The sequence below is a fragment of the Carcharhinus amblyrhynchos genome, chromosome 22 (genome assembly GCF_965287045.1).
Source record: "Carcharhinus amblyrhynchos chromosome 22, sCarAmb.v2.hapA, whole genome shotgun sequence".
Lineage (NCBI taxonomy): Eukaryota > Metazoa > Chordata > Chondrichthyes > Carcharhiniformes > Carcharhinidae > Carcharhinus > Carcharhinus amblyrhynchos.
Window position 1 is genome coordinate 31,062,628 of NC_137345.1, and position 13,300 is coordinate 31,075,927.

General features: G+C 40.5%; 1 protein-coding gene and 1 long non-coding RNA gene across 2 annotated transcripts in view; both read left to right on the forward strand.

Annotated features, from left to right (window-relative positions):
• LOC145357037 (uncharacterized) overlaps window positions 1-13,300 on the forward strand; it is a 447,747-nt gene that overhangs the window by 96,971 nt on the left and 337,476 nt on the right. The window lies entirely within an intron of this gene.
• LOC145356825 (receptor-type tyrosine-protein phosphatase R-like) overlaps window positions 1-13,300 on the forward strand; it is a 91,536-nt gene that overhangs the window by 2,732 nt on the left and 75,504 nt on the right. Inside the window, exon 3 of the mRNA XM_080209734.1 lies at window positions 9,160-9,398. Coding sequence (XP_080065860.1) covers window positions 9,334-9,398 — 65 coding nt within the window. The 5' untranslated portion in view covers window positions 9,160-9,333. The remainder of the gene's footprint in view (window positions 1-9,159; window positions 9,399-13,300) is intronic.

The window sequence follows — 13,300 nt, forward strand, 5'->3', positions numbered from 1 at the left end:
TTTTTCACAAAGTTCTGTGCAATAGCTTTATTCGCTATCTCTGTTAGATGAAGAAATCTTTTGCATCTATTGTGATCTTCAATGTGCCTAAATTACATAAAGGTACCAGTGACTGAATATAAAGTCCTGCAATTTGAAGGAACATCTTATTACCTGTATGATGGTAGCTGTTATATTGCTATAATTCTTTATAATAGATGCCTTAATAAACTATTATTTCATTGCCTTTTTTCCATCCAAATTTTCATTAGTATTGCTGAAAAAAGACATTTTGTTGACGCTTTTCATCTTGCACTCATCAGACAGTTGCAAGAATATCAATGTCAAGGAAGAAACAACTTTATACAATACAAGAAGAAAGTGCTGATTTGTTGACAAATGGGTTATGATTGGTAGAGCTTGCCATGTAAAATGCACCAGCTAAGGGTAACTGACTGTTATTGACATGCTAGTTGAGCAATATGCCAGGGCACTGTGTAGAATAAGCCTATCTTCAGCAGTTAACACAGACATTGGGATTCTTGCAGTTCCACACACTATAAGGTTGTCCTTAGCAGCAATGTCATAAGTAGGACCAAAGACCGTTTGCTTACGATGCAAAGTTGGTGCTGAAATAGGCTGTAACGCTGATATCCTAAAAAATAATGTCTACTTGATCCCTGATTAGATCATTTTGTACTGTATATCGTGCAAATTTATGAACAGGCCCAAGACCAATTTTGTCCCTGGAAAGCACCTAGTCCATCTCAGATTATGCTGAAAAGGCAAGATATCTCAGAACAACGGTGAGGTTAGCTGTTTCACACTGCTACTATGCACTTGCAATGCAAATGGTTTTTGCTACTAATAGGATCCTCCAGTCAAGTCAAAAAGACATTCTACCTCTCACAATTGAGTAATGTAGTAAGTGAAATTCAGTGCCAGTGCAATGTCAGGTACGTAGGCCGTACATTCCAAATACTGGCAGAAGGTATCAAACAGCATGTCCCTGCTGCTGTTCACAATGGACAAGGTATAGACTGTCCCCAGCCAGTCCATGCTCAAACAGTTCCACACGCTATAAGGTTGGCCTTAGCAGCAACATCACAAATAGAGCCAAAAACTATTTGCTTATGATGCAGACTTGATGCTGAAATAGGCTACATTACTGATATTTTGAGGGATAATGACTACCTTACCCCTGATTAGATTATTTTGTGCTGTATGTCATGCCCAAGAGCATCAATTTAGGCCCTGAAAAGCACCCAATCTACCTCAGATTACCCTGAAAAGGCAAGATATCTCAGAGCAACAATGAAGCTAGCTATTTCACTGTCAGTGTGATGCCAGGTATGTAGGCTGTACATTCCAAATACTGGCAGATAGTATCAAACAGCATGTCCCTGCTGCTGTTTGCAATCGTCAGGGTACAGACTGTCCCCAACCAGTCCGTGCTCACACACAATATCCAACATTAGATGTGATTCTGCAATTGGACAACATTTGCATAAAATCCTTAGTCTGCTAAAAATTATGCTGACAACCAATTTCAGATTAGGCTTGCAACATGGTGCAGTTGATAACCAGAGGACATAAATATGTGACGGATAAATGAATCAGAGGTAAGGTAAGAGAACGCTTCTTTATGCAGTGAGTTGGAAGTTACTTATATTAATAAAGGAAACTACATATTAGTATGCAAGGACCCATTATTTCCAGACACGAAGAACAGGTACACACATTGCACCTGTTTCAGCCAAGTAAAATAAAAGATAGACATTCACTGGTTCTTTCCTCAGGTCAATGCCTTGACAAATCAGATTCAAGCTGCCTGGTTTAAATTCTAAACAATGCTTGACAGTTAACTGTCAGTCACAATTAACTGGTGCATTCCCATGGCAACACCTCTCTCAATCAGAGTCCACTTGCCAACCAATTGACACTCTCTTCTCATACAGAATACAGTTATTGCTTCCCTTAACATTGGTATTTCTGAGAACCTCCTAATGAGTGTAAGATGAAAAGTTTTGACAATTTTTTCTTAACAATACGCAAATTCTGTACTATCAAATATTCTTTACTTAATAAGTAATATCCAACTTGAAAAATATACAGTTCAATGCAAATCTTTATTGCATGGTGACATCTATATATATATAGACACGCAAACACATAAGCAATTTTACACACAATTTTTTCTCATTCACATCAGCATTCCTAAACTGCAATATAACCTTAAAGTATTTACCTGCGGGATGCCTATTAAAGTACAAATCCTGTCTCGTAGTGATGTTACAACCTTTTTTGACTAAACCAATTTACTTAACTTTGTGCGCAAGATGATCTACATATCATGATGCAAAATTATTAAAGCTACCTATTACCAGGAGGAGGTAATTTGGCCTATCATGCCTGTGACCTCTCTGTGGTACACTTAACCAGATCCTCTCACATTTTCTACTTTCCCCATAGCCCTGAATATTTATCTTTCAACTACTTATCAAATTCCCTGTTGAAATCCACCGTTAAAATTTTCTTCCATCACCACCTCAGACGATATATTCTAGATCGCAACAACTTACTGCATAAATAAATGTTTCCTCACATTGCGTTTGTTCGTTGGCCAATCACCTATCAACTTCCTCTGATTATCATCGAATTTTCCGGTTCATGATTGTGAACACGTCCATCAAATCTTCTTTTAATCTTTATGGGAACATCCCTATTTTCGCCATGTGGTTGAAGTCCCTCATTTTGGATAACGTTCCAGTAACTTCTTTATCGAGCTTCTTCAAGTGTGCTGCCCACAATTAGTCACAATACACTGTGTGAAGCTAAAGCAGTGTTTTATAAAGGTTTAGCAGAATGTCCTTGCTCTTGCCCTTTGGATTTTCACCATAATGGAGACTACTCCATGGAGTTTAGAAGGATAAGGGTGGGGGCGAAACTCTCATTGAAACTTACAGAATACTGAAAGTTCTGGATAGAGTGGATGTAGAGAAGATGTTTCAATTAGTAGGAGAAACGACACAGTGGTTAACACTGCTGCCTCACAGCATCAGGGACCTGGGTTTGATTCTTAGCTTGGGTCACAGTCTATACAGAGTCTGTATGTTCTCCCCCGTGCTCCTGTGTGGGTTTCTTCTGGGTGTTCCAGTTTTCTCCTACAGTCCGAAAGACGTACTGGTTAGGTTCATTGATCATGCTAAATTCTCCCTCAGTGTACCCAACAAGTGCTGAAGTGTGGTGACTAGGGGATTTTCGCAGTAACTTCATTGCAGTTAATATAAGCCTACTTGTGACACTAATCACCTTTTAAAACTTTTGTTTGGACTAAGATCTGAGGGCACAGACTCAGAATAAGGGGGTGACCTTTTAGAATTGAAATGAGGAGGAATTTCTTCAGCCAGAGGGTGGTGAATCTGTGGGACTCATTGCCACAAAAGGAGGCCAGGCCATTGAGTGTATTTAAGACAAAGGTAAATTGATTCTTAATTGGTAAGGGGATCAAAGGTTACAGGGAAAAGGTGGGGGAATGGGGCTAAGAGACACATCAGCCATGATTGAACAGAGGAGCAGACCCAATGGGCTGAATGGCCTAAATCTGCTCCTGTATCTTATGGTCTTATCCTCAAAGTGGCAAAAAATCCCAAAAATGGACAAAATTATAAGTCCCGCCCCTCCAAACCCAGCATTTCCTATCTTCACAAGGGGCGAGACTAGCGTTGGGCCAATGTTCACACGTGCACAGGGCCATTTAACTAACCAGCCATGCCCCACTTTGGATTCTTGCAGCCCTCCAGCATTGGGTGCAGAGCAGACCAGATTAGAGAAGATTTGCTTTCTGTGCATTTCCTTTGGAGAACCAACGTTCTCCTTTGAAATGTGAGATTCCCCTGTGAAGTTATATTAAAGTTTTAATTTAGTGCCCCAGAAATGCCAGGACCTTAACTCACACTTTTCTTTTGTGACCCAAGAGAGTAGGATGGAGGGGCTGCTGCAATTTTTCATTGCGCTGAGTTTTCCGCCCAGATGCAAGGGGGAAAAAAAGTTGTGCTTTGGAAATGCAGCTGAGGAAACATAAAGAATGGGCATAGCACCCTCTCACATAAAGTCAGTAGAAGCCAGTCAATGTGGGCACCTAGAGCTCAGAGACGGCCAAAGGTCATGAAGAAGAGACAGTGGCACAAGCAACAGGAAGGAAGGGGAAGAGATGGAGAGCAATGAGGTTCTGTCCTGTGGAGTGGGTGTACAGAACGAGGACATCCTCCTCAACATGACAGAAAACCAGTGCCAGAGAAGACTCCAGTTGAGTCGCAGCGTTGTGACAGATATTTGTCGCATGCTGCAGCAGCAACCTAATCCACAACCCATGTCCTGCAAAGGTAATCTATGCCTCAGGTTCTTTCCAGCCCTCAGCAGGAGACCTGGCTGGTATATCCCAGCCAATAGAACACAGATGCATTGAGGGAGTCACTAATGCCCCATTTGATCATGTGAGGGAGTATCTTAGTTTCACCATGGTTCTTGAGTCTCAGGTTCAGAGAGCCACAACCTTTGTCCAAATTGCAGGCTTCCCTCAGGGGGAGGACATAATTGACTGCCTTTATGTCGTAACCAAAGCCCCAACTCAAGCACGTGGATGCCTTTGTGAACTCCATCAATATGTCAGTGATTTGTGACCATAATAAGGTGCTTCTTTAAGTGTACACAGATTCTGAGGTAGCTGCCACTACTCCTTTGTACTAAGGAATCTACAATTCCCCAATCTATTTCATAGAACGATACAAACTGCACACAGAACATGCATCTGCACAGTTCCAAGATTGGCTCCAAGGGGACAAGGACATGGCTAATGACCCCCAAGATATACCCACAGTTGGAGGCAGAGCAGAGCAAACTAAAATTGGCAGCTGTGTTGTCACCCGGAACATCATCGAGCAGGCCATTAGCATTTTAAAAATAAGGTTTTAATACCCCAGTTGCTCAGAGAGACGTCTGCAATATATCCCAAGGTTTCAAGATTAGTTTTTGTGGGCTGCGTGCTGCACTACATTGCACAGTGGAGGGAAAGGTTCGACCACTGATGAGGAAGAAAAGGAGGAAGTGTAGGAGGACCTCAGGGACTGCAACGGTTCAAGCATGTCACCACTGCCTTCTCGTGGGCAATTAAGGATGGATAACAAATGCTGGCCAAGCCAATGATGTCCATGTACTGTAAATAGTTTTTAAAAAAAGAAGCCCAAGTGCCTTCAGGCTATTCCGATAGAGAGGAGGATGCTGAGCCCACGAATGGCAGAGCAGAAGGGAGGCAAGGGCATGTATCCAGGGCTGATACCACGTAAGAGGTGTCCTTATCAGAGGGGTCCTTGCCCAGAACAGATTTTAATAACCTTCTCCAAAATTACAAATGGCAGCAGGCAATTGGTGGTGACAAACCGTCACAGGAAAATCCTTCTAAATTGATGTCTGAGTCTCTCGAGGGGCTGCCTATCCCTCACAAGGGAGCAAATGAGTTAGATTCTGTTGCATTCAAATCACAACTATCTTGTCCATTACAAACATGGTCATCAGTATTTTCAAATAAATATGGAAGTAAATCCCTTTCATCCTGGCCCCCTCACATGAATGCCATTAATTATGAATGTAGCACTCATGCCACCATATGTACCATTGTCAAACCATGACTGCAATGCAGATGATGGCAGGAATGAAGGCATTAAATCCTATACACATTGACATTTGTATGTTGCATCAATCATGCAAATATGACATCTTGCACATGATTAGAGAACTGCACCGTGACTAGAACTTGGTTCTATGTGCATTCCAACAAATGTTTTAAGTTAAGACCTGGGAGCTGCATGCACCAGCTCTGCCTCAAATCTTGCAAACTGTTCAAACCACATCCTGCGACATTGGAAATGATAATGCAATCACTGTATTGGTGAAAGCAGACAACTTGTATTAACTGGGTGATACATGACTTACTGAGCTGAACGGCCTATGCCAATGACAAAGTACAATACTGTAATGTGGATTAATGTCTAGCACCCAGCATTTGGTCATGGAGTTGGATCATTGCATCCTTTAATGTCAGTCATAAATGGAAAGGTGGAATATACAAGGAGACATTTTTGGCAGAGCCGTTGACCTCTGCACTCTTATGTGACACAACAGAGAAACAGAGAAGCTCTCATGCAGCTCCCCAATCAGGCCACATCATTGGTCCTGATGAAGCCATACCATGATGCAACTTAGCATGTTGCCTTCAATATTACCCGTAAGAAGGAGCCTTACATTTTTATCTTTTCCTTTGAGCTCTCTATTATACATATTATACAGAGCATGCAGAGGTGAAAAGAAATTTATGAGACAAATGTTCAAATATGCTATATCCAATGTGAATACAGTAACCATGGTGAACCCATTGAACTCTAGGTGAGATAGCACCCTCCACGCCGGCATACTTCTATGAAGTGCCCCTCCAAATAGTTGAAATATCCTCCTCACATGCTAACCTGCTGCTTTGCTTCCTATTAACTATTATACTTCCCATGGTTTTACCCTTCCCTTTCCCCCACTTGCGAGTTTAATTAATAAGTTAATTAATGAAAATGAAAGTCAAGAGGGTCATGAGCAACTCAAAATACTTTGCTATAATTCAATTTTTTATGCTTTCATACACATGTACATCTTTTTCATCTATGAATACTTTTGATGGTATGTTTGGGAGAAGGACTCTGCACTTAACTTGCTGCCATGTGTTTTGTTTGATTTATTATTTTCACAGTGAAACGTATTGTTTCTTGTGCAGTAGACAGAAAAAACATACCATTCATACAGCACATAGGGAAGCAGGAAAGGAGAGGTGCAGAATATAGTGTTGTGGATGATGTTCCAATGTGACATACTAGAGGAAAATGTGCAGACTCCACACAGACAGTGACCCAAGCTGAGAATCGAATCCCAGTCCTTGGTGCTGTGAGGCAGCAGTGCTAACCACTTTGTCACTCTCTGTCTACCCGTTCCACAAGTCTGGCTGTGACCTCCTGAACTCTGTTCTAGTATCCTCATTGTTATACATTCCAATGACTTTCATCTTGCTAATCACTCTACTGCATAGCGGTTTGTCAAATGCTTTCTGGAAGTCACAATTTGCATTGTCAACCACAATACCCTTACAAACACTTTCCAATACTTCACCACCAAATAACTCAATCAAGTTAGTCAAACATTATTTGTCTTTAACAAATTCATGGCAACTTTAATTTATTAGCCCATGCTCTACCATGTACTAATTATTTTTTCCCTTGGATAACTACCTCTATCACGTCAGACTGCCTGGCCTGTAATGTTGGGTTTATCATCCAATCCTCTACTGCATAATCTATGGAAGACTGGAATAATGTGATCATAGATTTTTCAATTTCCACCTTTGTTTCCCTCAATAACCTCGGAAACAATTTTCCTTCTTTGAGTACTACCAATCTTTAAAGCATCTCCCCTTTATCTATTTCTAATGCTATCCAATATTGCTACTATCGGCTCAGGAACTGCTACCTCGGCAGTATCCTCTTCTTCAGTGAAAACTAATGAAAAGTTTTTGTTTCATGGTCATACATGCCTATGCATTGATCTGCGCATTATACTACAATATATTTAGAAGGATCCATTATCTCCACACTAGTTTGTACATCATACCACAATGCAGAAAAGCCTATTTTCCACTTACTAGTATGTGTGTCAACTACAAGATACACAAAAAAAACAATTACACACACTCAAATCTATGTATCATACTGCAACATATGTCAAAACTCCCATCACCCGGACACTAGTCTGTGTCATACCACTATGTAGAAAACCTTCATACCCACACACTAATATACATATCTTAAGACAATGCATAGAGAAAACTGACCAGATTTCCTGACTGCTACAGAAACCCTATTAGAATTGGTGTGTGTTGAGGGATTGTGATTCCCTACCCCTCCTCCAGCTTTCAAGTAGCCTGGTAATATTAACTATGAAAGTCAGACACTAGGCTGAAGCATCAAATAGTAACTGGTGGCTGTGGAACTGTACTACAGCAAGGAGCAAATATGGTGAAGAGGGGACAAGCTGGAGACAACTCCTCAGCTTTAACTAAAAGTAACTGTTTGTCACAGCACCAATTATTTTTGCCCAGTAGATTTCAGAAATGCACGCTTAACCATCTTGACTGCTGACATTTTTGATCTTGAAAGAAGTCATCAATTTGCAAAACAAAAGATAAAGGCACAATTGCAGAAATAAAAGGTTTCATTCTTTTCATTTTAATGCAACGCCCATTCAAAATGAATCGAGCACAAACTATATTTAGTGCACTACAAAGTCATTCATAACCAGGAAATAGAAAGGATATGGAAATTGCGTTGCTTTCAACTATATCACAAAATAAACAGTAGCTTTGTTCTGCACCTTTGTCCACCTCGGAGAAAAATGAATAAATAGCTTCAATTAACTCAATTCTTTTCAGATGATGCAGCTATGCTAACTCCTGGATCAACAGAAAAAGCCGCAGTGGGCTGTATTATGCTCTGGAATAGTTTTAATATTTAATTATCTGCACTAATACAATTACTAATCAAATCCAACATGAAATGATTATGAAGATCAAAAGAATATTCTATAAAACTGAGTCAATATAAATCCAACCATGAAAAGCTTGCTTTAACTTAACAAATAACATCAGCAACTTAGTCTTTGACCAACATGTACTGGGTCAATAAAATGCAGAAATCCTGAATTGCCTGAGAGGTTCTTTTTCCCCTCTGGGCTTTAGTTAAATCAGGAGGTAACAGAAACATATATAAAACTCAATGATTTTCAGCATAGTTTTTGTTTAATAGAAATTTCAGGTATTATTCTGATCCATAAGTGACCTTAAACATGTCAAGGTTATATGAACTTTAATGCTGTTTGTTTCGATTTCTATATTTAGTGATTACCGTGCAAGATTTTTTTGTTGCCTCATGTGTTGTTATTTCCATTATGAGGTTTATATTTTAAAGTATCAGAATTACACATATATGGATATTGTCAAAGTTTGAAATAAAATTCAATAATCTGCAGGCTGAAGTTCGAATTTTGTGTTTCTCAACGCAACAATTTTTTAAATTTTCTGATCATTTGCAGACAAGTTGCCATTTAAGGGTGCCTTCACATCCGAACCAGCCTGGATACTGTGGAGCCTGCAGGTAGTCTCAGCCCAGGCTTGCCTTGTTCTGAAGTATATTCAACGCACAGCATGGTACAATCTGAGTTCGCTTCTATTCCGGTACATACTGAGGTCAACCTGCAAAAAAGAGCATGGATCCTTCAACAACGTTCTCCACAGCATTCAAATCAGTAAAACAAAGCCGGCTTCAGGAAAGGTAAGAAGAGAATGATTCAACACATCACTTCTGCAGAGAACAATTTCAGTCAAAATCACAGGTTTAACATAGTTGTTTCTTTTTAACATTAGAGCAGAGGAAATGTCTGTGCGGAATAATTTAGCATAACCTTTGTATATCAAAGATCTACTGATCATCGTCTTTTGTGGCAATAATTTCTTAACAACACCTGCTATCATATAAATTTCCAAACCATACACCATGAACTCAATATTAGTTCTGATCCTCTGAAGGCACCATGATTTTTCCCAGTGAATAGGAAAACTACATTAGATCCCTACTCTAGGCTCATTTGCATAATATCACCCACAAAGATATGATAAGGGATAATACCATTTCTAAATATCATTAAGAATGCCACGCGGTCGACCTGGGTAGCTGCCGATGGCACTGTCCACTTCCAGGGAATTGAGATAAGTCTGAGTAAAGATGCTGAAATGAATTTCACCGCCTGCAAGTTGGCTTCAATAGAGAAAGATTAACCAGGTTCCTGCTGCTAATTGCAGTTGGAAGCATATATATGATAATATCAAGCCAGGCATGGGAGGATCCATCTTATCTGTAATCCCCTCCATGGCAACGTAACCTGCTAATTCTCATGCTGCTGACTTTTTCCCCTCTGCTCTGCAGTTAGGTTGATATCATCTGCATCTCTCCAAGTTGAGGGATAGTATGGTAAACAAAACAAAATGAGCCATGTTGTTCCCAGAACCTAGAACTGAGATGACCCTAGGAGGTGCATCACTTGTTAACTTAGTAGCAACTTACAGCTTTGGTAAAATAACAAAATTGTTTGCTGCAATGACTAAAAAGCTGTTAATGGTTCTCACTTTCTTGCCAAAATGGAAGGCAGGAAATGTGGAAGTTTATTGCTAATTGTAGAAAGTTCCATAAAGGAAAAATTGATGACCATCACAATGGGCTGGATTTTCCACGCCCCCACTGGGTCCACTTTCTGGGGGGAGGAGAGATGGTCATGCCCACACTTAGCTGACTCAAATAATATGCTAGTTGGCAGGCACTGAAAGGGGCTGCCTACCACGTTTAAATGAATAATGAAAGGGCAATTGGGCTTGTTCACAAACCTATTGACCTGAATAATACACTGTCCACACCATAAAATGACGAAGTGGGCAGGCTGGCAAGAGAGGCGGGCCATTTTTTAAGGGCTACAAGACAAAAGGCAGGAAAGAAAGTGGTGGGCACCTCAATCAGCCCTGCATGTATTGGGAGCACCTTCCCCCAGGATGTCACCCAGCCCCCTTCTTTCCATACCACCTGCTTTACCAAACCAATGTTTTTCAACATTGGAGAAAACTTCATTTATGTGCAGTTATTGACCTGCCTCATTGGTAAGCTGTGGCACATAATGTGGTGCTTAAGTTCCCTTGCATTGAGACCCCCTTCCTGCATTTATAATGAATTTGTCACAAGGGGGCAATGGGATGGGGATCACGGGTGAAATGTAGGCCTGGAATTTCAATTGACCAGGATTTTTGCAACACTTACAGCAGAAACGTGGCAATAAAAGAAAATCAGGACCATGAAGCTGTTGCATCAATTAAGAAAATTTCATGTGGCTTTACTCATTACTTTCAAATCTTACTTTGCATTTAGCAACAAGTTTTTGCTTCTTTCATGGTTCTCAAATGAAAGCAGCATATTCAATCTAATCCCCTTTCTCATGAAACTAACAGGGTCACAATTTTACCCTTTATTAACATCGCATGAGATGGGGAACTGATGCCCGATCCTATCTTTGAGATTTCCTGCCAGACAAATTTGATTAAAATTACCCCTCAGATATCTCACTAAAATGTGGAGGCAGTGGCATAGTGGTATTGTTGTTGGACTAGTAATCCAGAAACCCAGGATAAAGTTCTGGGGTCCTGGGTTCGAATATTGCCACGGTAGATGATGAAATGTGAATTCAATAAAAATCTGGAATTACAAAAGTCTACTGATGACCATGAAACCAGTGTTAATTGTCGGAAAAACCCATCTGGTTCATGAATGTACTTTAGGGGAGGAAATCTGCTGTTCTTACCTGGTCTGGCCTACATGTGACTCCAGATCCACAGCAAAGTGGTTGACTCTTAAAGTGTTATCAGGGGTAGGCAATAAATGCTGGTCCAGCCAGTGATGTTCACTCTCATGAATGAATTAGTCTTTAAGTTGAACGTTATTAGATGCTCATGCTACAAAGTTACCCAAAGTCAGAAAATCTTGGGTGCTTCTATTTGTCGCATTACCTCACTATTACAAGGCAACATAATTGAATGCTGTTAAGTCAAAGGCATTACTAAAACAGTGCTTGTGAGAAAGTGGCTTTACACTGAATCCTTGGCTCTTCCTTCTTCATGCTGCTGCTCAGCAATATCATCCAGAAGTATGATGCCAGCTTCTGCAGATTGACTGATGATGCACAACTTCATCTGTCAGCCTCCTACATTGGTCCCAAAGGCTGTTCTGTACACTTCAATTTCCTGGTTGTGATTTAAAGCGTGAATGAGTCAAACTTTCCGATGTCTTGTAAGCATCAAAACTAAAAGCTTTTATTTGACATTGCTGGCACTGGCAATCTCTCAGTCTTAACTTCTTCAATCTCCCTCATTGCCACCGCCTTGGGCTAAATAAGGAGGTGTGGAACTTTGATGTAATACCCGATGACCTACAAAATGTTCTTCCCCCGCATCAGTTCAGTTACTGAGACAGGTTTTCCATATTTCTCATGCCAAATGCTTCTATCTCCCCTCCACCTTCCCCACACCCCCCCCCCTCCCCGCCTCAAGCCCACCACCAGACCAGAGAATTGAATCCACAAATTTATTCCAGAGAAGTTATTCTCAAATCATTAGAAATGTGCAGCAGGTCTGGCAGCTCCTGTGGGTAAAGCAATAGAGTTGATGTTTCAGCTCGTAGATCTGGCCAGTTCTGATGATCGGTTATTGAACTGAAATGTTAACTTTATTTGAGTCTCTAGTGGTGCTGCCAGGCCTGCTGCTTATTTCCAGCATTTTCTGTATTTAAATTTTCAATATCCATGGCGTTTTATTCTCAAATAGTCTTCAAGCCAGTCTCCACCCTCATTCAGAATGTTAGAGCTGCTATTCTCAACCACCTGAGGTCCCATTCTCCAAACGCTTCCATTCATTTTCTGCCCGTTCTCTAACAAGTTGTCTTTAAGAACCTTGGTCTTACTTTCAAATCCCTTAAACTTCATCTTAACTTACTTCAGTTTCCCTCCCACTGCACTTTCTACTACTTCAACTATGGCCTACATTTAGAGATAAATTTCCCCTTTGAGATGGGGAATAGGAAGTGGGTTCTATTCCAGGACATAAACTCACCTCCATTCCAAAATTCCAAGTGGTAGTGATTTTCCCATAAGCTTAGGCTCTCTTGGTGCAGGAACAGTGGTGGATCTAGAACATGATGAAAGGAGGCCTGCAAAGGAGCTCTGTAAATGTTCCTGTATCTGAGACAACAGGTTTCAAATCATGTTGTCAGCCAATCGTTACCATGCGCAGTTTATTTATTAAACTCCCTCCTGCCTTTTCCAAACCCAGTATTATAGAGAACATTGCTATGCATCCTCTATGTTGGAAGTATAAAGTAATTCCCCCTGTGTTCTCCTATGTATTTATCCCCACATGGACTACCACCTGTAAGCCCCTTCCTGCAACCTTTAATTCCGCATTATGTTTGAGAATGACATTCAAATCACAAAGGAGAATCTTAAACTTAAACAGTACCACTTTATGAGGAGAGTGCTGGCTACGGTTAACCACAAATAGATTAAAAGATATTGCAGCAAATTGAACAGTAAAATTCAAAGAAATAATTCAAAATTTTCATCAAACATATACTCTATTGAAAAA